General features: G+C 43.0%; 1 protein-coding gene across 1 annotated transcript in view; it reads right to left on the bottom strand.

The window, feature by feature from the left end:
* The window catches only part of LOC144273791 (piezo-type mechanosensitive ion channel component 2-like), an 87,719-nt gene that overhangs the window by 18,993 nt on the left and 41,827 nt on the right, over nt 1-26,899 (bottom strand). The window contains exons 17-33 of the mRNA XM_077832494.1: nt 26,633-26,736; nt 25,820-25,983; nt 24,219-24,395; nt 22,848-22,991; nt 21,892-22,092; nt 20,408-20,612; nt 18,273-18,374; nt 17,965-18,130; nt 16,664-16,907; nt 15,124-15,220; nt 12,291-12,453; nt 10,915-11,004; nt 6,814-6,929; nt 5,108-5,220; nt 4,341-4,452; nt 3,825-3,896; nt 1,357-1,523 (exon numbers count right to left, since the gene is read on the bottom strand). Of these exons, the coding sequence (XP_077688620.1) occupies nt 1,357-1,523; nt 3,825-3,896; nt 4,341-4,452; nt 5,108-5,220; nt 6,814-6,929; nt 10,915-11,004; nt 12,291-12,453; nt 15,124-15,220; nt 16,664-16,907; nt 17,965-18,130; nt 18,273-18,374; nt 20,408-20,612; nt 21,892-22,092; nt 22,848-22,991; nt 24,219-24,395; nt 25,820-25,983; nt 26,633-26,736 (2,437 nt within the window). The remainder of the gene's footprint in view (nt 1-1,356; nt 1,524-3,824; nt 3,897-4,340; nt 4,453-5,107; nt 5,221-6,813; nt 6,930-10,914; nt 11,005-12,290; nt 12,454-15,123; nt 15,221-16,663; nt 16,908-17,964; nt 18,131-18,272; nt 18,375-20,407; nt 20,613-21,891; nt 22,093-22,847; nt 22,992-24,218; nt 24,396-25,819; nt 25,984-26,632; nt 26,737-26,899) is intronic.

Below are 26,899 nucleotides of genomic sequence, written 5' to 3'. Positions count from 1 at the left end.
CTTTCTCCCTACTGTGGAATTTCTTACATCTTCTTCTGAAGAATCTGGTGCTGGCCACTTTTACTGGACTACCTGTCATGGACACTGGACTAACTGCACCTTGGTTCTGATCCAGTACACCAGGGGTTCTCAAACTTTTTTTTACCGCGACCCCCTTCCGACAACAAACATTACTACATGAGCCCAGAAGAGTGGACCGAAGCCTGAACCTGCCCAAGCCCCACTGCCCTGGGCAGGGCGGGCCAAAGCCTAAGCCCCACGGCCCTGGGTGTGGGGGGCGGCGAAGCCCAAGGGCTTCAGTCCCAGGCTGGGGGGGTGGGCTGTAACCTGAGCCCCACCACCCAGGGCAGAAGCCCTCAGGCTTTGACCCCAGGCAGTTGGGCTCGGGCTTAAAACGGGGTTGCAACCCACCCATTAAAACGGGGTTGCAACCCACTTTGGGGTCCCAACCCGCAGTTAGAGAACCGCTGCAATACACCAGTTCCTATGTTCTTATTAAATTATTGGGGATTTTCTCCATGAAAAATTTAAATGAAGACAAATGATTTTCAGTTTCACCAAAACTTTTCTTAAAATTTTCCTGGTTCTTGTTGAAAAAACAAAAAATGTAAACAATTTTTTTCAATTTGTTGTTGCTGAAAACTAAAAAACACCCCGTTTTATTTTTTAAAAGAAAACCCCAATTTTTTTTTTTTTTTACAATAACAGGATTTTTTTTCATGAAAGTTCCCATTTAATCAAAAAGCCATTTTTCATTAGAAAATAGTTTCAATGAAAATTGTTCAACCAGCTCTAAATATTAGCTCTTTTAATCTTTCCTTGCAAGTCAGTCTTTCAGGCACCTGGAATACTTTTGTTCAGTGATGTAAGCAGCACTCAGAATTTATATTGACATCAAGTCTCTTTCAGGGGAGTAACAATGGGTTTCAGAACATGACCTAATGCAGAAAGATTGGTCCACAAATGAACATGAATAAACCATATTCCTAGTTGCTATTGTAATGCATAAATAATCAAAGAAACTGGTTGGAAAACTTCAATAAAAAACCTGGACATCATATTTTGAAAATGAAAAAGAAAATTAAAAGTGACTTGAAATGGAGTCTTGGACTGGAATTGAAGTGACCAATGAAAATTTTATGTGATTTTTCTCTTTTCAAGTCACCTCTATCAATGAGCTTGTGCTCAATGGGGCATTTTTATGCATATCTAGCTCAATGAGAATTTTGTGTATATAAAGATTTCAGGACAGAGCCCAGAATTTCCGGCTTGTTACAGTTGAATATAGTCAGACATCCTGTTACATAAACAAAAAAAAACAAAACAGGACATTGTGTAAAATGACAGTGATCTTACCTTATTAATTTCTCGCCATAGCATGCACCTTTCAATTCTCAGCACATTTGCTATGTCCAGGTTATTTTTACAGAGAGAGTTCAGTGCCTCTGTAATATCATCTAGCAATGCTTGAACAAAGACCCAAGTAAACTTGACTGTATTGATTATCCTTTCAATTATACTTTCTGTCAAAAGGGGAAAAAAACATATACAGTTACAAACAGGAAATGGTTCTATGCACTATTCTATTTCAACCAGTTCCTCAGCATTGGCTGAGACACAGTGATAAAGGATTTCAAAGGTCAGTTTAGGTTATCTTTATTCCCATCCAATCCTGATCCATCTTACTGAAGTGGATATTGCCCACACAGAGGTGGACCAGAATATCATACATTAAGATTTGAATTACCTTGAAAACAGGAGTAATAGAAACAGGATGAAATTTAATAGTGTAAAGTGCCATTTAAGAAAAATGCATTTAAGAAAAATTCTTGTTAATCCCTATAAAATGGGGACATATCAGCTGGAAGTGACAGAGGCGGAGAAAGACCTGGGTGTATTGGTTGATCACAGGATGACTATGAGCCACCAATATGATGTGGCCATGAAAATGCTAATGCAATCGTAGGATGCATCAGGCAAGGTATTTCCACTAGAGATAGGGAAGTGTTAGTACCATGATACAAGGCACTGATGAGACCTCATCTGGAATACTGTGTGGCATTCTGGTTTCCTATGTTTAAGAAAGATGAATTCAAACTGGAACAGGTACAAAGAAGGGCTACTAGGATGATCAGAGGAGCGGAGAACCTACTTTACAAGAGAGGACTTAGAATCATAGGACTGGAAGGGACCTCGAGAGGTCATCTAGTCCCGTCCCCTGCACTCATGGCAGGACTAAGTATTATCTAGACCATCCCTAGCAGGTGTTTGTCTAACCTGCTCTTAAAAATATCCAATGATGGAAATTCCATAACCTCCCTAAGCAATTTATTCCAGTGCTTAACCACCCTGACAGTTGGGAAGTTTTTCCTAATGTCCAACCTAAACCTCCCTTCCTGCAATTTACGCCCATTACTTCTTGTCCTATCCTCAGAGGTTGAGAAGAACAATTTTTCTCCCTCCTTGTAACAACATTTATGTACTTGAAAACTGCTATTATGTCCCCTCTCAGTCTTCTCTTCTCCAGACTAAACAAACCCAATTTTTCCATTCTTCCCTCATAGGTCATGTTTTCTAGACCTTTAATCATTTTTGTTGCTCTTTTCTGGACTCTCTCCAATTTGTCCACATCTTTCCTGAAATGTGGCGCCCAGAACTGGACACAATACTCCAGTTGAGGCCTAATCAGCGCAGAGTAGAACGGAAGAATTACTTCTTGTGTCTTGCTTACAAGACTCCTACTAATACATCCCAGAATGATGTTTCCTTTTTTTGCAACAGTGTTACACTGTTGACTCATAGCTTGCGGTCCACTAAGACCCCCCCAGATCTCTTTCCGCAGTACTCCTTCCTAGGCAGCCATTTCCCATTTTGTATGTGTGCAACTGATTGTTCCTTCCTAAATGGAGTACTTTGCATTTGTCCTTATTTAATTTCATCCTATTTACTTCAGACCATTTCTCTAGTTTGTCCACATAATTTTGAATTATAATCCTATCCTCCAAAGCACTTACAACCTCTCCTTAAGGAGCTTGGCTTGATTAGACTAACAAAATGAAGGCTGACAGGAGATATGATTATTCTCTATGAATACAGCAGAGGGATAAACACCAGGGACGGAGAGGAGTTATTTAAGTTAAGGGCCAATGTTGGCACAAGAACAAATGGATATAAACTGGCCATCCATAAGTTTAGACTTGAAATTAAATAAAGGTTTCTAACCATCAGAGGAATGAAGTTCTGGATCAGCCTTCCAAGCGGAGTAAAGGGGGAAATAAACTGAGCATGATAAATGAATGGAGGAGATGATATGATGAGATTGCCTACAATGGCATATGGCCCATCTACATCTGCTAGTAGTAAATATCTCCAACAGCTGGAGATGGGACACTGGATGGGGAGGGCTCTGAGTTACTACAGAGAATTCTTTCACAGGTTTCTGGCTGGTGGGTCTCGCCCACATGTTCAGGGTCTAATTGATTGCCATTTGTGGGAATGGGAAGGAATTTTCCCACAGGTCAGACTGGCAGAGATCCTGGGTTGTTTTTTGCCTTCCTCTGCAATGTGGGTCCAGGTCACTTGCTGGTTTGAACTAGAGTAAATGGTAGATTCACTGTAACCTGAAGTCTTCAAATCTTGAGACGTCAGTAACTCAGCCAGAGGCTTTGAATCTATTACAGGAGTAGGTGGGTGGGGTTCTGTGGCCTGGAATGCAGGAGGTCAGACTAGATCATGATGGTCCCTTATGGTCTTAAAGTCTATGAGTCTATGAAGTCATCTGAACAAGGGCTTCTGGTTTGCTGCTACAATATGGAGCTACTCACCTGGCTCATCTAGGTTCTCTTCAGTGACTGATATCTCCCCTTTCTCTTCATGGAATTCCAACTTCACCTCTCCTGTATCATATAGGAACATAAACAGAGCTATAGAGGAGAGAAACTTTGCCTTGACATCTTTCCAGCTATTCAGGAATTATGAGCCCAGCCCAATGCTCAGTGAAATCAATGGGGTTATGACTCCAGCTGCAGGTTACATAATCAGATAACAAAACACTGTATCGAAATGCACATGTATGTGGGGCAAAGTTAAGGGCATTATGGCTATGGAAAAGGGAAGTCTTCATCCAGCATGTGGGATGTGCTGCGGGCAGGTGATATGGATGGTAATTAAAGCTGGTGTCAGCGTTTCCTGACCTGGCCACATGTAAATGACTACCCTTAATGTTCTATTAGTGATTCTTGCTGTAGGAATTACAGCCTCTCTCATTCAAACAGTTCTTTTTTTGTCTAATTTGGCCAAGCAGCCCCTGTGCGCAGGTGTCTGTGCATTCTTCCCATTACCTGCCAGTCGCAGTTGCTCCTCCTCCTCTTTCTTCCTCTGCTCTCTGGTTTCATCTTGTTTTCTTGTTCTTAGAGCTGATTTAGAGCTGGACATCCAGGCTTCATATGCAAGCTGCATGGAGAAACCCCATTAGTCTTTGGAGAGAAGCCTGGTGCTTCCATCCAGCTGATCAAGCCTAAGCTGTGTTTCGTTTGACGTACTCCGGTATGCCGGGGCTTCACAAACTTTTTAATAGAGTGGATCAAATATGTGGTGTGTCCCCCGTTCCCACTTCCATTCAGATGGATCCCTTTGCTCCTCTCCCATTCACGGGTCTACAGACCACTTTCCCTCTCACTGGGAATTCACTGACGCCTTCCGCTTCCCTTTACAGACACCTAACACCCCCCTAGTAACAACAGCAATTGCTTCCATGGAAGACCAACGTTAGGAAAATATTTTGGTAGTTTGCAGTAAATCTCTTGGGATTTTTTTGAAAAAAGGTAACCGTGTAAAATAATCATAATTAATGATTAATAATAAATTAATAATAAGACCTCACTCTTTTCACCCATAAGTCTCAAAGCATTTTACAAAAGACATAAGCATCATCATTGCCATTTTACAGAAGGCAAAACTGAGACACTGGGAAATCAGGTGACTTGCTCAAGGTCACACAGGAATCCAGAGGCAGAGTTGGAAATAGAACCCAAGTCTCCTGAGTCCCAGTCCAGTGCTCAATCCACTAGGCAACACTGCTCAGTATTATCATAAGTAAGTCCTGCACCTGGAATGCTGTTTTCTTCTTTGGTGATTCTTCCTCCCTCTTTTCTGTCTGCCCTTGTTCCTCTTCTTCCTCACTGTCTGTCTCAAAGAGGTAGTAGCTCCCAGCTCGAATCACTAAAATCAGTTCCAGAAAGAGATGTGGCTGAGATTTTGCAGAGCTGCCCAGGGGATTTAGATGCACAAGTCCCCTTGAAATCAATAGGAGTTGCACATCTAAATAGGAGCTGCCTATCTATGTGGCTTTGAAAATCCTAGGCTAGCCATTTTAACAGAACACGTTTTAGTAAATATTAATTAGCATAGTGGAGCATGCGAGTATTTTTGCTGTTACTATTTTTTATTCGCTTGATTAGTATCTTTATGCTTAATATACTTTAGAGCAGCCCTTAGGCTATGAATAGGGACATTGGGAAAGAAAACCACATTTCAACAGCAGTGAAATATGTAGGGCTAGGAGAGGGCTTGGAAGGGACAGAGCAGACAAATTGTACGGTTTTTGCTAAGATACACATAGCAAGCATCCTTCCTAAATAGGGCTGACTGTTAGGACAGCTATTGAAGAACAGATTGGTTGCATTATAAATGTGTTTTATAAATCATGTAATTGTCAGCTGACCCCGAATTAAATAAAGACAATTGTCCTCTATTGGTCCCCCCCACCCATGATGTTTCCTTTTTCCTGCCAGCCTGCTGTGTGTGCAGCAGGGGAGGTATTCCTGCCAAGAGCAGAATCTGGCCTTAGGTTTACAGCAGAATCATAAGCCTGCTCCCACTAGAGTTAATGGCAAAACTCCCATTGACTTCTACATGAAGCCCTATGCTTGTATTTTTTTTTGTTTTGTTTTTTGGGGTGGTTTATTGTTGTTTTTTTGAGTGTGGGGCTAAAATGCAACCATCCAACCAAACAAAAAGTTTCTGCAGGTTCTTGTTGGGTACAATCCCAGCAACTGTGTGCAAAGACACTGTTTCTAGCAGGCTACATTGCCCTAACTTATACATGTCATTTTTCCAGTTAGTTGTGGCTCACAAACCTTTAGTGCACACAGAAAACTTACTGGAGGTGTGGTTCACCCAGGGTTGCCACCATATCTTCTTGTCCTTGTTTTCCTTGTTGCCGCCCTCCTCTGCAAAGGTGGTTGTAAAATGTATGTCGTGAAACAGATGGACAGGTCTTTTTTCCCCTCTCCACAACTTAAAAGAATTACATTTCTCAATGCACAAAGCTGTGGAGGGCCCACTGTGGGACTGCATTGGAGCCTGTGGGTTGGCTTTATGTACAGGTAGATCTCTTCATTCTTTGTGAGCCCTAGGGGGGTTCTCCACAGCAGCTCTGAATTGCAGGCAGGATCCATTCCCTGGATCTCATACCCCAGAATCCCATTGCCTAGACACCCCATCGTGAGGAGCAGCAGAGGGAGTTTATATCAAAGATCAGTGGCCTAACTGTGGGTTTCAGGGATTAAATTCATCCCACAGACCTACAGACAAGGCCTGGACAGAGCCCAGTTATTTTGGCTTTGGATGCGAAGGCTGAATGTGAATTTCAGCTTCAGCAGCACTGGGGTTGTGAAAAGGCAATTTACTGTGTACTGTGGAGTACAAAAACGCAGTGCAGTGCAAAAACAGAAAGCAGAGGAAGGGAAGGCACAGTGATCTCTCTCCATGTTGTTGTCACTACACAGGCTATTTAACATGACATCATTTCACCTAGATCTAGCAGCTGCTGCTCTTTGGCGGACTGATCCACAGCTGTTTCTTCTGGGCTTGGTGTCATTTGCTTCAAATTGTCAAGTTTCTTCTGCTTCAATTTGATTAGTTCCATTCTGTAGGTTTAAGACAGAACACAGACAGGAGTATAAAAATCATTAGCATTTAGATAAATAAGTGCTTTCTGTCTTCAATGTATACCTTCAAATCAGCGGCACTGCTATGGGTACCCGCATGGCCCCACAGTATGCGAACATTTTTATGGCTTAGAACAACGCTTCCTCAGCTCTCATCCCCTAATGCCCCTTCTCTACTTGCGCTATATTGATGACATTTTCATCATCTGGACCTATGGAAAAGAAGCCCTTGAGGAATTCCACCATGATTTCAACAATTTCCATCCCACTATCAACCTCAGCCTGGACCAGTCCACACAAGATATCCACTTCCTGGACACTACAGTGCTAATAAGCGATGGTCACATAAACACCACCCTATACCGGAAACCTACTGACCGCTATTCCTACCTACATGCCTCCAGCTTTCACCCAGACCACACCACACGATCCATTGTCTACAGCCAAGCTCTACGATACAACCGCATTTGCTCCAACCCCTCAGACAGAGACAAACACCTACAAGATCTCTATCAAACATTCTTACAACTACAGTACCCACCTACTGAAGTGAAGAAACAGACTGAAAGAGCCAGAAGAGTACCCAGAAGTCACCTACTACAGGACAGGCCCAACAAAGAAAATAACAGAACGCCATTAGCCATCACCGTCCGCCCCCAACTAAAACCTCTCCAACGCATCATCAAGGATCTACAACCTATCCTGAAGGATGACCCATCGCTCTCACAAATCTTGGGAGACAGGCCAGTCCTTGCCTACAGACAGCCCCCCAACTTGAAGCAAATACTCACCAGCAACCGCACACCACACAACAGAACCACTAACCCAGGAACCTATCCTTGCAACAAAGCCCGTTGCCAACTGTGTCCACATATCTATTCAGGGGACACCATCATAGGGCCTAATCACATCAGCCATACTATCAGAGGCTCGTTCACCTGCACATCTACCAATGTGATATATGCCATCAAGTGTCAGCAATGCCCCTCTGCCATGTACATTGGTCAAACTGGACAGTCTCTACGTAAAAGAATAAACGGACACAAATCAGATGTCAAGAAGTTTAACATTCATAAACCAGTTGGAGAACACTTCAATCTCTCTGGTCACTCGATTTCTGACCTAAAAGTGGCTATTCTTCAACAAAAAAAACTTCAAAAACAGACTCCAACGAGTGACTGCTGAATTGGAATTAATTTGCAAATTGGATACAATTAACTTAGGCTTGAATAGAGACTGGGAGTGGTTGAGTCATTACACAAAGTAAAACTATTTCCCCTTGTTTATTCCGCCCCCTCCCCTCCAACTGTTCCTCAGACGTTCTTGTTAACTGCTGGAAATGGCCCACCTTGATTATCGCTACAAAAGGTTTTCTCCCTCCCCACTCTCCTGTTGGTAATAGCTCATCTTAAGTGATCACTCTCCTTACAGTGTGCATGATAAACACCCATTTTTTCATGTTCTGTGTATATATAAATCTCCTCACTGTATTTTCCACTGAATGCATCCGATGAAGTGAGCTGTAGCTCACGAAAGCTTATGCTCAAATAAATTGGTTAGTCTCTAAGGTGCCACAAATCCTCCTTTTCTTTTTGCAAACATTACATAGTGATCCTCAAAAAAGCCCCATGACATATGAGCCCCAACTTGGTCATTGTTACCTCCAACATAGTATTAATAATAGAGGTGATCAGAAAATGGGTGTTTTTCCTCATGTTAAATGTTGACTTTTTGTCAAAAAAAACCAACAACAAAACAAAACGCAAAATAAACGTTTTTGGCCAAAAACTACCAAAATCCAAAAATGTTGTTTTCAGCTAAAAATGTTTGGGGTTTGGGTTTTTTGAAGAAAGTAAAAAATTTTCAAGGAACTACACGCATTCTACACACTGTGTTCTGTCAAAAACCCAATTTTTTCATCGAAAAAAAGTTTTGACAGAAAAATTTGGAACAGCCCTGGTAACTAGCACCAGCTGGTAAATGTGGAACCAGTTTGTCCGACGACACAGATGGAGCAGAGGCCTTTTCAGAGTTGGGTCTTGATCTCAGGAGTTTTCGGCTCCCAGTCCTGTACCCAAACTAGACACTTCTTTTTCTCTCTTTCTCTTTCAATCTCGTTCCCCACCATCTCCTCCTAACACCTGAAGTGTCACCAATATGCTTCGTTCTGAAGCTTTTATCACAAGCACTAACACTAGCCCCAGGGCATATCTATCTAAAATATTATAACTGATACTAAAACAGGAGGCCTGTGTCTTCATTGGGCTTAAATTAACTCGAGAATATTAACATTGTAACAGGGCTAATCCAAACCCCACTGAAGTCAAGGGGAATCTTTGCATGGACTTCAGTAGGAATTGGCTTCAGCTCTGAATACAGATGTTGAGGAGCACTCCTTTGACAGCTAAGAAAAAAGGTTGTGATAATAACATACCCTTTGGCCAGAATGGGCTCAGCATATGTCTCTGAGAAGGCTGGTCACCTCCATAAGAACACATGCAAGCTAGCCAGCCAGGAAATAATAAAAGCATAATTATTCATCTGACTATGTATACTGTTGCGAGTATTATTATTATTTTTTTTACTGAGCACAGCTTACTTTGGACCTGGCTAAGATTTGGAAGCTATCGAGTCCAAGATCTGATATTCAAAACAGGAAGCAGTTTGATATATGCATGTAATACTATAGGCCAAACCAAAATAAACTCCACCAATGTTTGGCTTTTGGCCAACTTTGCATGTGGTGAGGAAATGTTTGGCATTTAACTTAGGAGTTTTGCAAGGAAACATCTGTGAAATTCTGCAGCAGATGACATGAAATGTTTGATCAAGCTTTGCTTATCTAACGAGTAATCGAGGTTTCATCCAGTCCCCACTGCAAGACGGAATGTGGGTCTCATTATTCCAGTCTGACAGCACCAGGCAGATTGTATTGTTTCTTACAGGGCTGTCGCCTATACCACATCAGTAATCAGGTAGCACCAGGGACTTGACACTGCCAAGTACAATCAGATTTATCACCCCTGTGGGGCCAATGATTATAGGCACAGTGCAGGTCCCCATTTCACACATCCTTTCAGTCTTCGAGGGAAGTTTAATACGTCTCTAGGTTGACTTTTCTTTGTCTGAATGGGGGCATCTCCAGTGTGGGACTCTTTAATAAAGCCTTGTGTTATAGCTGCACTGGTGTAATTGTACCGGTGCCAGTCCCTTTTTTTAGATGTGATGTGTTAATGGGGACTTGCACCAATGCCACTTACCGTGGTTTCAAACTGGGATATATTGTACCAGTGCCAGACTCAGTTTACCCCAGTGCAATATGGTATGGTTTGTACCAGTGTAGCTTCACTACTGGCTAAAGCCCTAATGCAGACAATCCTTTTGACTGGATACCATCATTGATCCTATTGGCAATTTGTTCTCAAACAGTGAAAAGCCTAAAATTCCATGGCACAGAACAGCTGATTGTCGTCCAGCACAAGGGATCTTGTACCAGCCAAACAGCTGGCCTGTGTTACAATTCCTCTGTAGTATCAACCATGGAGCGGAGTCAATAGCTTTCTGGTCTTGCCGTCGAGAGTCCAAAACTCTCCTAGAACTACCTCTATCAGGATCCTAAAGTCCCACAGAAGAATAAGGGCAGGGAGTTTTTACTGTGTGTTGGGCACTGAGTACATATTTTGACTCCCTCCATTTGAAGCTCATCAGTAACTATTTTCATTTGATTGCCATTGTTGTTATTTGTAGCATTAGCCCTAACTCTTCCTCATAGTGACGGGAAAGGATTTGAGTTATGAGTCACTAAGAAGGTTGGGGGAGGGGGAATCAAAGAGGATGGAAAATATAGTATCCTATACTGTAGTATAGAATAGAGAGAGAAGTGAAGAGATTACACATCCCTGTAGTCACCGGTTAGATATGTGGTGTATAGTAGTGTGTGATTTTAAATGAACAGCAAACTTACTGTCTCCTCATGGCTTGTAATGATTTTTTCTCTTCCTCCAATCTGAGCGCCACAACTTTTTTCAGCTTCACTTCAAACAGTTCAGCTCCTCTGCATGTGTGAAACAAACCAGATCATTCAATAAACACTTCACTGTGCAGCATGCAACTATCTTCATACCACAAAGGGGTAGACCGTGTTAAATATATCCCGCTAACCAGAGCATTATCAATCTGGTAAATCACATTGGAGTGACACTTCTGTCTCCGTTTTCATTGGTGGATTAAGGCAATTGACAGCAATTACATCATTCTCCTGGCTCTGATTGGTGAGTTCTGGTAAAAAAGAGATTGACATCAGACCTCTGATTCCACCAATAAAAACAGCAGTTCTGAAGATTTCAGTGAAGAATCACTCTGGCAGTGAGATGGATGATTCAGGGTAAATCACTCCAGCAGAAATTTGAACAGAGAGAGGGCTTGATAGATATTAAATACCATATTAAGGGGTGTATTGTAAGTGCAGAAACAGACAAGAAGATATAGATAATGGATAAGGGACAACAAGAAACAGAAAGTTGAAGTGGGAGAGGAATGTAGAAAGGGTAAAGGGAATCCTCTCCACCTCAAGAAGCTTCTCTTTCATGGACTACGGTGTCCCATGAACATCCCAATAGAATTATAATCCCACAGTTCAGAGTTGCACATTATTTATTCTAGGTGACATTTTTTTTATGGCACATGCCATATTTTCTGTCTCTGCCACTTTCTGGTACTGCCCAAACATAGCTCCTAAACACATGGCGATCTGCTTGTCAAACCTTCAGGATTTCCACTGAAATCCTCAGAACTACAGATGAATGTTATAACAGTCACAAAAGGTCTATATTCCCCACCCTGCCCATTGTGTGAAGTATGTGGTCCCGAAAGTTAGGATGTAAAGCCAGGTTTACCATAGACCCATCCTCATCTCTTGCCTCACTGACAAATTGGCTAAGGCATGATCATTGCAATGGAGCCTCAAGCACTTAAAACATCTGCCTTCTTAAGTCACACTCCTTACATGAAACCTTTGCAAGATTTCTTCCCCACCTTGAGTTTGCATCATCACCCAGGGCATTATAGAGGCTTGAGTCAGGTTGTAAGCTTCTTGGGGCAGGCGCCATATCTTGTTTACTTTTACAGCACTGAGCACATTATCAGTGCTCAGCAAGTATTAGTAATTGTCTGACTGGATCCCTTGTTTTTGGAACACACACCTTGGGAGGCTCCCCATTACTATCCCCAGAAATCCAAATCCCAGAGAGACCAGATTTCTTTACAGAGAAGCGGGAGCCTCCAACTTCTCTGCACCATTGAGGACTGTTGGTTTAAACTTGTTACATCCAGTGCATGTACCTGGAAGCTAAGATCTTGGCAGCCTTCAGATCTGCCACTATGTAGAGGAAGTAATAGCTCACAAAGATTCTCCGCTGGACCAGCAAGAAAGTGAAACTTATCGCGTCCCAAACAACCCCTGCTTCATTTTCAGGCAGCTCGCATTTCTCGTCCTCAGGAAGAGCTACACAGGAGAAATCATAGAATCATAGAATCATAGGACTGGAAGGGACCTCGAGAGGTCATCTAGTCCAGTCCTCTGCACTCGTGGCAGGACTAAGTATTATCTAGACCATCCCTGGTAGGTGTTTGTCTAACCTGCTCTTAAAAATCTCTAATGATGGCGATTCCACAACCTCCCTAGGCAATTTATTCCAGCACTTAACCACCCTGACAGTTAGGAAGTTTTCCTAATGTCCAGTGTAAACCTCCCTTCCTGCAATTTAAGCCCACTGCTTCTTGTCCTATCCTCGGAGATTAAGAAGAACAATTTTTCTCCCTCCTCCTTGTGACAACCTTTTACATACTTGAAAACTGTTATCATGTCCCCTCTCAGTCTTCTCTTCTCCAGACTAAACAAACCCAATTTTTTCAATCTTCCCTCATAGGTCATGTTTTCTAGACCTTTAATCATTTTTGTCGCTCTTCTCTGGACTCTCTCCAATTTATCCACATCCTTCCTGAAATGTGGCGCCCAGAAGTGGACACAGTACTCCAGTTCAGACCTAATCAGCACAGAGTAGAGCAGAAGAATTCCTTCTCGTGTCTTGCTTAAAACACTGCCGCTAATACATTCCAGAATGATGTTCACTTTTTTTGCAACAGCGTTACACTGTTGACTCATAGTTAGCTTGTGGTCCACCATGACCCCCAGATCTCTTTCCACAGTACTACTTCTTAGGCAGTCATTTCCCATTTTGTATGTGTGCAGCTGATTGTTCTTTTCTAAAAGGAGTACTTTGCATTTGTCCTTACTTAATTTCATCCTATTTACTTCAGACCATTTCTCCAGTTTATCCAGATCATTTTGAATTATAATCCTATCCTCCAAAGCATTTGCATCCCCTCACCATTTGGTATCGTCTGCAAACTTTATAAGTGTACTCTCTATACCATTATCTAACTCATTGATGAAGATATTGAACAGAACCGGACCCAGAACTGATGCCTGCCGCACCCCACTCATTATGCCCTTCCAGTATGTCTGTGAACCACTGATAACTACTCTCTGGGAACAGTTTGCAACCAGTTTTGCACCCACCTTAGTAGCTCCATCTAGGTTGCATTCTCCTAGTTTGTGTATGAGAAGGTCATGCAAGACAGTATCAAAAGCTTTATTAAAGTCAAGATATACCTCATCTACCGCTTCCCCCATCCACAAGGCTTGTTATCCTGTCAAAAAAAGCTATCAGGTCAGTTTGACACGATCTGTTCTTGACAAAACCATGCGGTCTGTTACTTTCACCTTATTATCTTCTAGATGTTTGCAAATTGATTGCTTAATTATTTGCTCGATTATCTTTCCAGGTACAGAAGTTAAGCTGACTGGTCTGTAATTCCCTGGGTTGTCCTTATTTTCCATTTTTATAGATTGGCACTATATTTGCCCTTTTCCAGTCTTCTGGAATCTTTCCCGTCTACCATGACTTCTCAAAGATAATTGCTAATGGCTCAGATGTCTCCTCAGTCAGCTCCTTGAGTATTCTAGAATGCATTTCATCAGGCCCAGGTTACTTGAAGACATCTAATTTGTCCAAGTAATTTTTAACTTGTTCTTTCCCTATTTTAGCCTCTTCTGATCCTACCTCATTTTCACTGGTATTCACTACATTAGATGTCCAATCAGCACCAACCTTCTTGGTGAAAACCGAAACAAATAAGTCATTAAGCACCTCTGCCATTTCCACATTTTCTGTTATTATTCTCCCCCTCCCCCATTGAGCAGCAGGCCTACCCTTTCCTTGGGCTTCCTCTTACTTCAAATGTATTTGTAGAATGTTTTCTTGTTACCCTTTATGTCTCCAGATAGTTTGATCTCGTTTTGTGCCTTGGACTTCCTAATTTTGTCCCTACATACTTGTGTTATTTCCACTAGTTTCCACTTTTTGTAGGACTGCTTTTTAATTTTTAGATCACTGAAGATCTAAAGCGTCACACCGGCTGTACAAACGCTTCACTGCATGTTGTTCCTGTGATACAGGCAGTATCAAGTCTTCATGCTACAACACAGCAGGAAAAAACTGACAGACACATATACTTAACCTGCAGCAATTTGCAGCCTATAAAGAACCCTCAGGTTCTGCTATAGACATCATGAAACAGTGCAACTGTGAATAGGAAGGCAGCAAGTCAGGACTACTGGTTCAGCTCCTATTTTCATTCTCTATGATCTGATCCAAAGCCCAGTGAATTCAATGAAAAGACTCTCATTGGCTTCAATGGCCTTTGGATCAGACCCTATGTAAGCCATTATACAATTCCACTAGAGGCTTCTGGGCTCTTTTGTGGTCACCGTCTCTCTCACATACACACACCCCACATGGAATAACACATTGGAATGACTAGGGTGTATTACGGTGGCTTTCTACATTTCTCTGGAGCATCTAGCTCCTATCTGTTTCCCAGACTAGCTGGGCCATGGTATGCTTACACATGGAATTGTTACATGCCATACACATTTGTGACCTCCACGTCAATAAACAGGTCTCTGCTTGCACAGCTACTGATACAGTGTTTTATTGGCTTTGTAGAAAAAGTGGACTAGACTTTTGCTTATCCTTCAGTAAGAAAATGTTTTTCTGAAATTACAGTCAAATGGTACCTCCTCTCTGCCTGTTCATTATTTGCTACTTACCCAAGTCATACCCCGGTATAGTACAGAACATGCCAAAGGTCTGTATTAGCCAGCAATGGTTTCTCAGTAACTTATCAAGATAGGCACACGCTCCAATCTACAATCAAAAAGGAGACAGTGAAAAGGCTCAGCAGCATTTTGTTCCTTGTATTCATTTATCTAAGCTCTAATTGCACTTGCTGTTTTTATCTAAAGTAGTGTGATGGGTCAGTTTAATGAGCCTTTCTAGCTGCTGTTCCTGAATTAGCTAGAGAAGAGGATTCTCAGGTACCCCACTTTCCTGCCAAAGGAACAGAGAAGATAGGCAGCATGGAGGAATGGCCTGTAATTAGAGAAAAGTGCTTTGCTCTCTGTTTGCTGTTGGGAGGGACCACACGTGGAAAGCTGGGGCCAAGCCATGCCACATGTCCCTAATGGATGGACTGACAGATTTTCATGAGCAGGAAGCTATTTCTGAAAAGTCTTTTTTACTTTTAAAGTGAATTTAGTTTTCATTAAAGGTGCTGCATGAGTAGCCTGGGGAAAGACATCTTCCTTTCATCCACAGAAGAGCTCCAGCACAGACCACAGCTGTGAATTCTTCCCTACCCTCTAGGGAAAAGAGATATAGGGCCAGATTATTTTTTTGAAATGTGCATAATTTTATTATGTAACATTTATCATCATATAGAACGGCTTAAATCAACTGAACTGGAAAAGTCAAACAGGGCCATATTCCAGTCACTGCCACAGAGAGCGTAAGTGGGCTGTGCCCAGGGGAGTTCCACAAATGGGTGGCAGAATCCTGCCCCAGAGGCCATAGGCCAGTAACAGAGCCACTACTTGGCCTCAGGACTTATTAGCCTTCAAAGCGGCTGTGTCCCCACCCCTTCATGCATGGAGAGAAAGGCTTTAGACAATGAAGCCACTTCATTGCGGAAGCCCTGGTCATGCCCTTGTAACTCCCAAGTCTTGTCCTGAAACTCACCTCCCCTGCACTCCACAGCTCCTGAAACCAACCTCACCCACAGCTCTGTATTTGCAGAAAGTGTGGGGCCCCCTTTCCCATGCTCTCCACATCCTGCTTTCCTCACACACAGCAGAAGCCCACTGATTCCACTGCCAGCTGGCTATTACTTGGCTGTGGAAATAGAGAGGATGGATGGTCTTGCAGTTCAAGCACTGGACTGGGATTCATAAGTTCTGGGTGATGTTCCCCACTCTGCCACACACTACCTGTGTGACCTTGGGAAAGTCACATGAACTCTGCGTCCTTCAGTCCCCTCCATCTGAAAAGTGGGGATACTAATACTTCCCTTTCTTCTACGTTTTGTCTGTCAAGAACCTCACTGACTTCAAGGATCTGCCCATGAGGAGGTCATCATAGGATCAGGGCCTTAGATAGTAAACTCTTGGGGCAGGGACATTTTTCATCATACACATGTAAATTCCTTAGCCCACTGGGTCCCAGATTTCGGATGGGTGACTCTAGGTCCTACTGTAATATTAAAAATAGCCAGAGGGCAGATATTTCCCTAATTCTGTGAAAGACAATACATACAGCCAGAAGATTCTTCATCACTATAACTAAGGCAGTGTACGCCGTCAAATAGTCCCACAATCTGAGAACATTCTTGACCGGCTTTAGAAGGAGACCGCTTCCAAAGAGCATAAAGTAGAAACAGGCTGTCAGGTAGCCCAGACAGAATATGTTGATTCGAGTTGTCCCAGTGACAAAAATCAGGCAGAGCACAAACCAGAAGTGGTAGCCGAACACAACCACTTTAGCCATATCCAAATAGGACCTGTGGGAGGGGAAATGAAGTGTTAGAGCAGTATCAGGGAGACTCTCGTGTCTGCCAGTTGGTGGCTGTGCACTTAAATATGTAAACCAACAGTGCCGCTTGACTTATGGCAGCACCCCATTGCATCTACACATTATACACCAGCTCAGTCGAGACGAGATCAGTGAACTTTGTGTTCCCTAGGTAGAAGCTCTACCAGGTGAACTGAGATAATAGGCTTGCCCACTCCTTTTGCAAACAGTTATTTTATCTGTCTATTACACTAAAAATTAAAGTGGTTCATAAATACATTGCTGGTTCAGACAGAGAAGAGAAAAGATGCTATGTGCAAAAAATTTCCACGCAGTATGAACTTTGCATAGACCCACTCAAGATCTTTTGCTAATGAGCTGATAAAGTTAACTAAATCTATTTTGATCTTTATCCTAGGATATTATAACAGTCCATTCTCTGATATCATGCCTCCTTGTAATTAAATGACATTTTATTTGGATGCATTGAGTATACTAAAAGCCAGCTACTGTACTATATAAGAGATAGGGAATTCCAACAGAGTGCTAGAGTTTAGCAGCATGGCAGCAGTGGGTCAGCTTATAATTTTTAAGGGTGATGGTGATGAACTGTTGGGACAAACTACCTAAAGAAGTGATGGATTCCCCATCTCTTGATGTCTTCAGATAAAGACTGGATGCTCATCCTGAAACTATGATTTAGTCAAACACAAGTTACTGGGCTCAAAGCAGGGGTAAGTGTGTGAAATTCTCTGCCCTGTGTTGCACAGAAAGCCAGACTGGGTGATCTAGTGATCCCTTCTGGCTTTGAAATCTATTAATTATTAAAGGGTTTGTAACTAAAGATGAGGCCCACCTACAAACACCCACAAACTATGGATTGGATGGGGACTCTGAGCACAAACCTGACTCCAGATCCAAACTGCACAGCTGCCCTCTACTTCTCTTAAAGGCCTGATAAAATCTTATATCCAAACACCTTCAAAATCCAGATTCCATGTTTCCACCGGTTATACTTGTCCAAAGCAAAACTTGTTGGTTCCTACCTGCAGTGGATAAAGTTTGGCACAGGGCTGTACTGGCTGAGAGCAGCTGGGTCTAATTCACGGCTGATCTCCACATTATCTCCTGCCTTTATTCGCACACAAGCCTTATTCTCATCTTCGAATACCTGCCATTGCAGGGAGGCAAAAAGCAGAAGCAGGAAGTCATCTGGGAGGAGACAGGAAAACAGCTTCTTAGCAGCTTCAGGCAAGACTGCTCTGGTTATGTTTAATATTATGGTGACAATGATTAGTAGATAGCAGCAGGGATTTCAGACAGTAAAATGCTGCACTGGATGATTGATACTTACACAGGAGAAAACTGGCATCTGGTCTCTTGGCAAAATCAGGCAGATAGAGCCACTTAATCAGATTGGAATGGATTGTCCAGCGAGAGGTTCTCCACGGATAATCTGTTGGCAAAGGGATTCTTTTTATCACACAAAACATTTTAAGCTAATTTCTGAGCTTACAGCCTAGAAATGTTCGAGTTGAAGCGCACTGGCATTTCTCAAGGGAAATGGCACACGTCAGGATAACAGCACATCCTCCTGATAGCACAGGGTTGGCACGATTGGTACCAATAAAAGTGAGCGCTCATCAATGCTGAAACAACTAGTGTTGAGGGCATGAGTTCTCCAGTGTGAGTTGGATCAAGCCTCTGAAGAATTCAATGGGAGTGTGTGACAGGGCGTCCACCCCTCACTGGCATGTAAAGAGTTAAAAGAGGCCTAAAGAGACTGTATGGGGCGCAGTCAATAGGAGAGAGGCTGCAAGGAACAGCCAATCAGGGCCCAGCAGGTTCACATAAAAGGAGCTGCAGGGCAGAATAAAGGTCAGTAACTGCTGGGAGCTGAAAGGATGAGGACTGTGTCCCTAACAGATGGAAAGAAAGCCAGCACCACGGACAGGTCAGTTGCTGGCAGGGCCTGAGGGAGCAAGAGACAGCTCCTGATTGGCTACAGGGACTGAACAGCTGAGTGCCCTGCAGTAAGGGCAAAGAAGATGCTGGGGCCATGGAGAAGTGGTCCAGGGGATCGTAGCAGTGATTAGAGGAACTAAAGGTGCAGCAGGAGGCTGCAAGATACAGGGTCCCTGGACTGGGACCTGGAGTAGTGGGTGGGTCCAGGTCCGTCCCCCCCCCCATCCCAGTTGCCACTAGGGAAGTGGCATGATTATTGGACAGAGACACTAACCCCCGGAAGGGGGAACATGGATAGTGACATGGTCAAAGGGCTGAGCCATGAAGAGGATGCTGCAGTTCTGGCAGCTGAGGGAGGGGCTGTAGGTGGAATCAGGGACGGAGTGATGGTGTGCAAGCTGTGGACAGGATGCGTCAGCCTTGAGCTAATCCCCAAAGTGATCACGAGGAGGCGCCAGCCTGGCCGTGAGTAATGCACCCCGTGAGAGAATCTTTCAACTGACTTTAATGGGAGCTGGACCAGAACTTAAAATCTTCGTAGTGTTATTCTTGGCATGCAGTTTACCACATGGGCTTGGGATTGAATAGAGACGAATTGTCCCGGTCTGTTCCAGTGTGTTCTCTGACCTCTACTTGTTGTAGCTCAGAGCCAGCTGATCCCAGCCAGTGAGTTACAAGCTATTTGGTCCCCCTGAAATACCTCACCTCATCTGTTTCTCTGCCGTGGCCTCGCTGCCCCCTCCCCTCCCGTCCCTTGGCTGTACCTGGTGTCTCTGGAATCATGGAATAGCTTGGCTCTTCTGATTCTCATAGTGCAGGGAGAGCACATGGGGTGTCACCTATGCTAGGAGGTGAAACCAAGCAAGTCAGCCTAACGTGACTGTAACCTTTTGAAGGGAAAAACCATAGAGAGGGAGAGAGAAGCTACAGACAAAGACACAATTTTACAGGGATGTAATAATAATCATCGTAATACTAATATTATGTTTGGGTATGTTTTGGGGGTCACCTGACCAGATAAAGCTGCTTCAGCTTAAACGGGTTTAACAAGTCTGGTCACTGGATGCTCGTGGTGGAGTCTAAAAGAAAAGGTAAGCTGGAACACAAGAGAACTAAGAGGAAAGGATGGGTCTCCTCTCCGAGCAGGCAGTAGCCTCTGGGGATTATTGCCCAGTGGTTTTCAGTTGATTTGGTGGTGTTTTGAGGGGCAGATAATAAACAAGCCCTGAGGAAAGGGTGTTAGATGATTGAGGCTTGGAGTGTTATTTCCATTCCCTGGTTGGTAGAACACCCCTTCCTTCCCCCCCACCCACCCACTAGCTTACACACCATCACCAGGGACTTTCCCCTTTCGGTGTCCCTGTATGCCCTCTTCTCCTTACAGAGCTGGATGGGATATGGCTCAACCACCCTCACCAATCATGACTTGGCCAGTCCTCTTTCAGGTTATTAGTGACTGCTGGGGGCTTTTCTATGTGTTCACTCAACCGCCCCCACTCAGACAATGCACCGTGTTGCATTTACCTTTGCAGAAAGCAGGAGGGAGGCCAATGCACAGCAAATACTGAAAGGTCATGACACTGGCAAGGAAAGAACAGTATCTCGGCCAGACCTCAGCCACTGCTTTCCTTCGGCGGCGGTGCAGCAGGTAGACAAGCCAGCAGCCGTGGAGAAGGGCATAGAAATCCATACGCTGCTTAATGACATTCACAGCCATGATGAGACACATCTGAAAGAATGGAATGTTCCAGTGAGCCAGGCGGCATCAGTTAAAGCCCACGGTCACTCAGAAAGCCCTCCTGACTGCTTACTTTTTCAAAGGTCACCACTGCAGGGAGTGTTAGCAGTTGGCTGTGTGGGAAAGTCGTACTGGTATCCGTTAAGATGTGAATTTAAACCAATATAATTTTAGCAGTATAACCCTGCCATGTGGACACTCTTACTTTGGCATAAGAGAGGCTTTTTTCAGTTTATCTTACATCACTTGAAAAGGAGTTTAAACTAATCTGAACAAAAAGAAAAGGAGTACTTGTGGCACCTTAGAGACTAACCAATTTATTTGAGCATAAGCTTTCATGAGCTACAGCTCACTTCATCGGATGCATACTGTGGAAACTGCAGAAGACATCTGAACAAGGCACTCATTCCAGAATAAGAGCCTCCACATGAGTGTTATACCCATGTAACTATAGTGGTTTAACGGTATTGGTAAGACTTTCCCATGTAGACAAGGCCGTGGTCAAAGTTGATAGATTCAAGAAAGGAGAGTTGGTCACTAGGGAATAAGATACGAAGAGGAAAATTCTGCCTTTCCTTCCACAAGGGTGACTTCCCCTGAACCAATGCTATGAAGAGAAACACTGAGAGAAGCTCATGCAGTGAAGGGAATGACAAGGGCCAGGTTTTCAAAGAGGATGTACCCACAAAACAATGCATTTACCTCACGCTACAGTGAAAACCATCACCAGAAGACAAAAAAAAAAGGACCTGCTGACATGTTAAATTGTTTATAGCAGCAATAAAAACTTTCTGCTGAACTTCCCCCTCCTTATCCCTCTGGGAGAGGGAGCGCAGCACTCCATCGGGGCACAGGAGCCCACTGCTGCCACCCTGAAATGGAGCATGATAAGCCCAAGAAGAGCAGGCCATAAATTGCAGGCAGCCTGGATTTTGAAGCTGTCCTCCTCAGACTGAATCCCTGATACTGTAATCTGCTCTCAGGTGTGGCAACCTGGGCAGGGGAGGCTTCAAACTGCAACCAGCTCCAACCAGGGAGGTGAATCAAGCCCTAAGAGCTCTGCATCTGTGCAAATCTGATCTCACTGGTAATTGCTGCCCATATCTGCATGGGAACAAATTTTCTAGGGGGAGTCAATGGAGTTGTGCTTGTTTAAACCAGAAGGGAATTTAGATTCTCTGTGTGTTTTCCACAGGCTTCTTAATGCCTCAGTGAGCTATTGCTGGGGACCAAGTCCAAAGAGGATTGTTCTCCCCTGATATTTGCTCACCTCTAGTCCAAACTTATAGAAACTATAGTTGATAAAGTATTTGATGCAGCTGAGTAACCCATCATCCAGGTGCTCTCGGGTGATGGTATCAAAAATGATCCCCGTAACAGGTGGTGTCAGCTGGTTTTGAGTCCGGTAGAAGAGCTGGTGGTGATGCACAGTTACTTCTATTACCATTAATGCCAAGATGCTGAGATGGTTCTGCAAGGGCAGAATGAAATGGCCCAGATGTTAATGGCATCCTAAATGCAATATTGAGCAACCCACACTGAGAAAGGCAAACGGCAGGACAAATGGAGCTTACAACAACTAAGCTGCTGTTCTGAGCTGTGTCTTGTCCATTACATTGGATGCCAGGGACTCTGCTTTTCCTCTATTCTGTGAAGTGCCAGGTACATTTACAGCACTATATAAAAATGTCTCATGCGAATAATAAGTGCTATGAGAAATGAATGATAAATGCTGCTTTTCTCTCCTGGAACATTGCAACATGCTGTCTTGGGAAAGAGTCTCCCATGGACTTCTCTCCTATAATACTGGAGTAGTAGCTAAGCTGGATACAGACCAGTGGCAATTTCAAGGGATAAGCTGTTCCTTGAGACCAACAATAATGACTCTTGAAGGTATGAAGAACATTTATTGGTGTCTCATCAGCTGCTGAAGCAGAATGAGAAGACAACCAAGTACAGCAGAATGGCTGAGAAAACCACCTCCTTTTCTTTGATCTCCTCTCTCTTCCATTTATCCTGTCATCTTTTTTTATCACATCTTCTCATTAAGATCTAACCAGAATTTATTTTAAAAAAATTTTCAGATTCCCATGTTGCTCCCTCTTTCTGCTTGTGCATGTCAAAGTCTGACATATCAGCAGGGGGTTTGTGCTGAGTGAAGCTGCTGATTACCCCAGTTACTCTAGTTAGTAACAGTGACATCAGACAGCCCAATAAGAATCCTACCTTCAAGCAGGGTAAAACATTGTCACCGCACTTCTGTAACCCTCCACACCAATCGGCAGGATCAACAGGAGCAACGTACAACGCTGATTTCTGCAACAGCTCGTCCAGGCTGTCATGATAGTAGGTTCTGTTCTGGTACAGTCCCTATGGAATGAAGCATGTTTGTCTGAAATACACTCTCCGAAACTAACCCCTTCAATAATAGGGGTAAGCACAAGTTCTAATAGCTCCCTACTGTGTTTAAAGTTTTTTTATTTATATCCAGTATGTAATGCACACAAATGGAACAGATGCCTTCTAATTTAGCTTTTGTGGTAGGCATGGATAATTTTCTATTCCAAAAACTTCACCTAAGAGTGCTTGGTTTATTTCTTGCTTGGCAACACTTCTATGTGCATAGCTATCATTTATGCATCTTTTAACTTTATAAGCCTACTGACAATTCATTTCTTTGTGCCCAGTAAGTAACATGAGAGAGAAGTGATTGAGTAAAGGAAATTAAGTTCCTTAGTGTACTTTGACCTACTACTGAAACAGGGTATGTTTAGTATGCAGCAGGTTCCACATGCACTATCTGTGCATGGCACATTGCAGCACAGTAAATTTACATCCCAGCTTGCCACACATGAAATATTTGTGTAGACGTGCCCTCAGTCAGGACTCATGAATCCTGGGTCTGCTGCTTGCTGTGTGACCATGAGCAAGTAACTTCTTTTTGTCTCAATTTGACATCACTTTGAAGCTCAGATACAAATCAGGTAGCTATCCATCCTGCTTAATATTTGAGACTCTAATTCTTTTGCCAACAAAAAAATTTAACCCACCAATTTTGCAGATGTGAAAACTGTAGGTATGAATTGTGCCCACAAAAGGAAGGTCTCCATTTATCTTCAATAGCCCCAGTTCTTTACTATCTTTCAACAAGCAAGTTTCAAAACTTTCCATTCCCTTTCACATTGCACAGGTGTTTATCAAATGCAAACCTACAAAAGCATCTCAGGAAAGCTTTGGCTGAGAGAACTGCATTCCCAGGTCTATGTTAACACTTGTCTTGTAGTGGCATGGAAGTTGCACATTATCCAAAGATATTCTTGAACTTGAAGGACACTGCTTGCTGGCTGGTCACAGATCTTTGCTGAGTGCGATGTACTAAGAACCCCATCCCCTCCCTAGGCTTCAGAGCCTGAACTCTAATCTGAGATGCAACATCAAAGCACCACCTATACAGCTAATTTTAGAGGGCCAGAGTGAGCCTCACTGGTCAGTCTGTCGACCCAGGCTGGGAGGTTCGCTTTTGCTCACTCAAAATGCTATGCTAGATATATCACAAGTGGTTGCACAATCAGGACCCAAGTTCTTTAGAACGCTCACCTGCATACAGTTTGAGGAGTAGTCATGCGGCCTGACAAATTTCAACTGGTACATCATTTTACAGATAACCATCACACAGGACCAAACTGTGCAGATCTTTGATGCATGAGGGCGGAGCTTGGGATAGGGCAGGGCAAACACCCAAAGGATGAAGAAAGGGTAATTCATCAAAGATACCTAAAATCATTGCAGGAAAAAAAATCAGTTGTTTCACTGTAACTTACCTCTTTGCCGGTGTGTTTGTGGGTTGAGGAATTCAGCTTGTGGTATTTGCAACACAATACGGAATAACAGATATACTATTAAATAAAGCAAAAGACTATTTGAGGAAAAAGTATGCCCTGATGGTTTGGGATGGCAAGTAATACTGCTGGGCAGAAAGGTCCTTTCCTGATGTTTAGAAAATCTTGTCTTATGTAAATGTAGTAAGTGATATGTTTTCATTTACATTTTTCTCTTACTGATATTTAAGGATGACTTTTGACCTTGCAAGGGACTAACTGACATTTAGGTCACTGTTATGTAGTTTCCTAGCTCTGTAAAATTTGATGTCTACAGTTTGCACAGACAGATTCATGAAAAACATTTATGAAAACCTGGATCTTAACAGAAACAAACAGGAACAATTTGGGTTCTGATGAAGCCCTGTCTAACTAGCTATTTGCACATGCATTTAACTATGAGATCTTGGGTCTGACTTACATAAGCCACCTGAGTCTCAACTAAGGTTTATTCTGATGGCTGCAGGGAGGAAAGGAAACTTTGCTTAGCAAACCGAGAAGAAAACCAAGTAGGATCTAGTATGGCATATCACATCATGATAAAAATTCTAAAACAAGTCAGATGGTGCCCCACATCTAGGCACAATAGCAGTCCCTGTGCTCTCCTGAATTCAAATAAACTTAACTAAAGGGGCAGGGAAGAATAGGGTCGAAGTGAGGCCATGGCTCTGTGTCATCCACCACAGAAGTTAGCAGAGCTGTTCATCATCAGATGAGAGTTCATGCTACACCTTCTTTAAGGGTGGCATGCTGGCTGCACTCCCCAGGAGACCTTGGAGGCAGTGTGCAAGCTGGCACATTAAAGGCACAGTGAAGCCTTGTAGCAGGTTGGCAGACTCTAGAACTCTACATATAAATGAACCCTTTATGAAGGTGCATTGGAATTTAGAGCAGAGAAGTACCAGCACGTCAATTCAGTCAGGTCCATCTAGAATATATAGAAGTGTTTAGAACCTTTCAAGAAGCAGAGGAAACTAGGGAATGGGGGAGAGGTGTTGGATGTAAAACCCTAAACAGCCAGCTTGCAGAGATCATTTAGATTGAGGTTTGTTTGGTTGCTTGACTTAACAATAAAGCCAAACTCCAGGAAGCTGCTCAGGTTGGACAACATGCAGCGTGTGTAGACCTCATTAGAAGCAGGAACAAACCCCCACTAATATACATTTCTATGTACTTAGAGGATTACAGTTACTGGCCTAAAATACAAACATAACTGGCCATGGCTGCTGATTTGGAGGAGATCTGAGTCTCTTGTAGCACCAGGAAAGGTGTTTGCAGAAAACAAATGATATTTTCAGGATCTTCATACTATTCACCGACCTCCTGGAGCGTGATCCAGATGACCCAAGTGGAGACAATTTTAAGGATGTGCAGCTCTAGGACTCTCCAGGCTAACACCTGAGTTTTATTAAACTTTTCCAAAAGCTGCAGGAGAACAGAAGCCAACTTGTCGATCACCAGGCTCCACTTATTAGGCCCTCCCACTAAGAAAAGAAAAGTGCTGGGTTAGTGCTTTAAAATAACTTTTAAAGATGATTTTGGAGACAGAACAATAGAAATCCTTTACTATTTTTACTGCTTTGTCAAATGATTTGTCAGCTATATCTTCATACTCCACATCAGAGTAAGGAAGGAAGAATTCAGGGGCGGCAGTATTGTGGTGGAGAAATATGGGATTAAACAGGTCAACAATAGCTCATACATGGAGAGCTATTCCTTCCTCTGGCTTTGGTGACTATTTTGTATTGGCACAATTAAGCTTTAAGAAATAAGCTGTGAATTCCACTGTATCACAGTTCCTGCTAGAGCAAAGTCAGGTTAGGAATAAAGAACAAAGCAAAATTGTATTTGGGGCCTAGATCCAAAAAAACCTATATATCCACCATGCTTTATATCTCCATACTCACTAATCCTTATTGCTTCCTATCACCTTTGTGTTTAGGGAGGACAAGGACTGCAAGTATCGTCAGCCCTTGGGCAGGAATCCCACTGCCATACACCTACAATGCCTGAAGTCAACCCCTAGAATAAGAATACTCAAAGTACTTGCCTATAAACTACATAGTATTGGCTTTGCTCCATGTAAAAAAAAAAAAAAATCATTCAACCAATGCTGCAATATCATATCATCACCTGATTTCTCCTGCTGAGCCTCTCCCAGGGGTTCATCCACTGTTGTCTTCTCTATCTTGTCCAAGGTGGTTTGATTTTCACCATGCAGTTCATTGGCTGCCAGCCTGTTGGGAACACAAGAAAGTTGCTAATGCCAGACAACTTAGACATTGATCCCTTTACCTTGTGGTGTTAAAGAGAGTTAGACATATGCTGATATTACACAAATTGTGATCCATTTTTAATTGCCTGCAACTAAACTGAAAGGGAACAGAATACAAAGTTGAG

Source organism: Eretmochelys imbricata, chromosome 13, assembly GCF_965152235.1.
Source record: "Eretmochelys imbricata isolate rEreImb1 chromosome 13, rEreImb1.hap1, whole genome shotgun sequence".
NCBI lineage: Eukaryota > Metazoa > Chordata > Testudines > Cheloniidae > Eretmochelys > Eretmochelys imbricata.
Note: the sequence above shows the minus strand (reverse complement) of the source record. Positions and strands in the feature narration are given on the sequence as shown.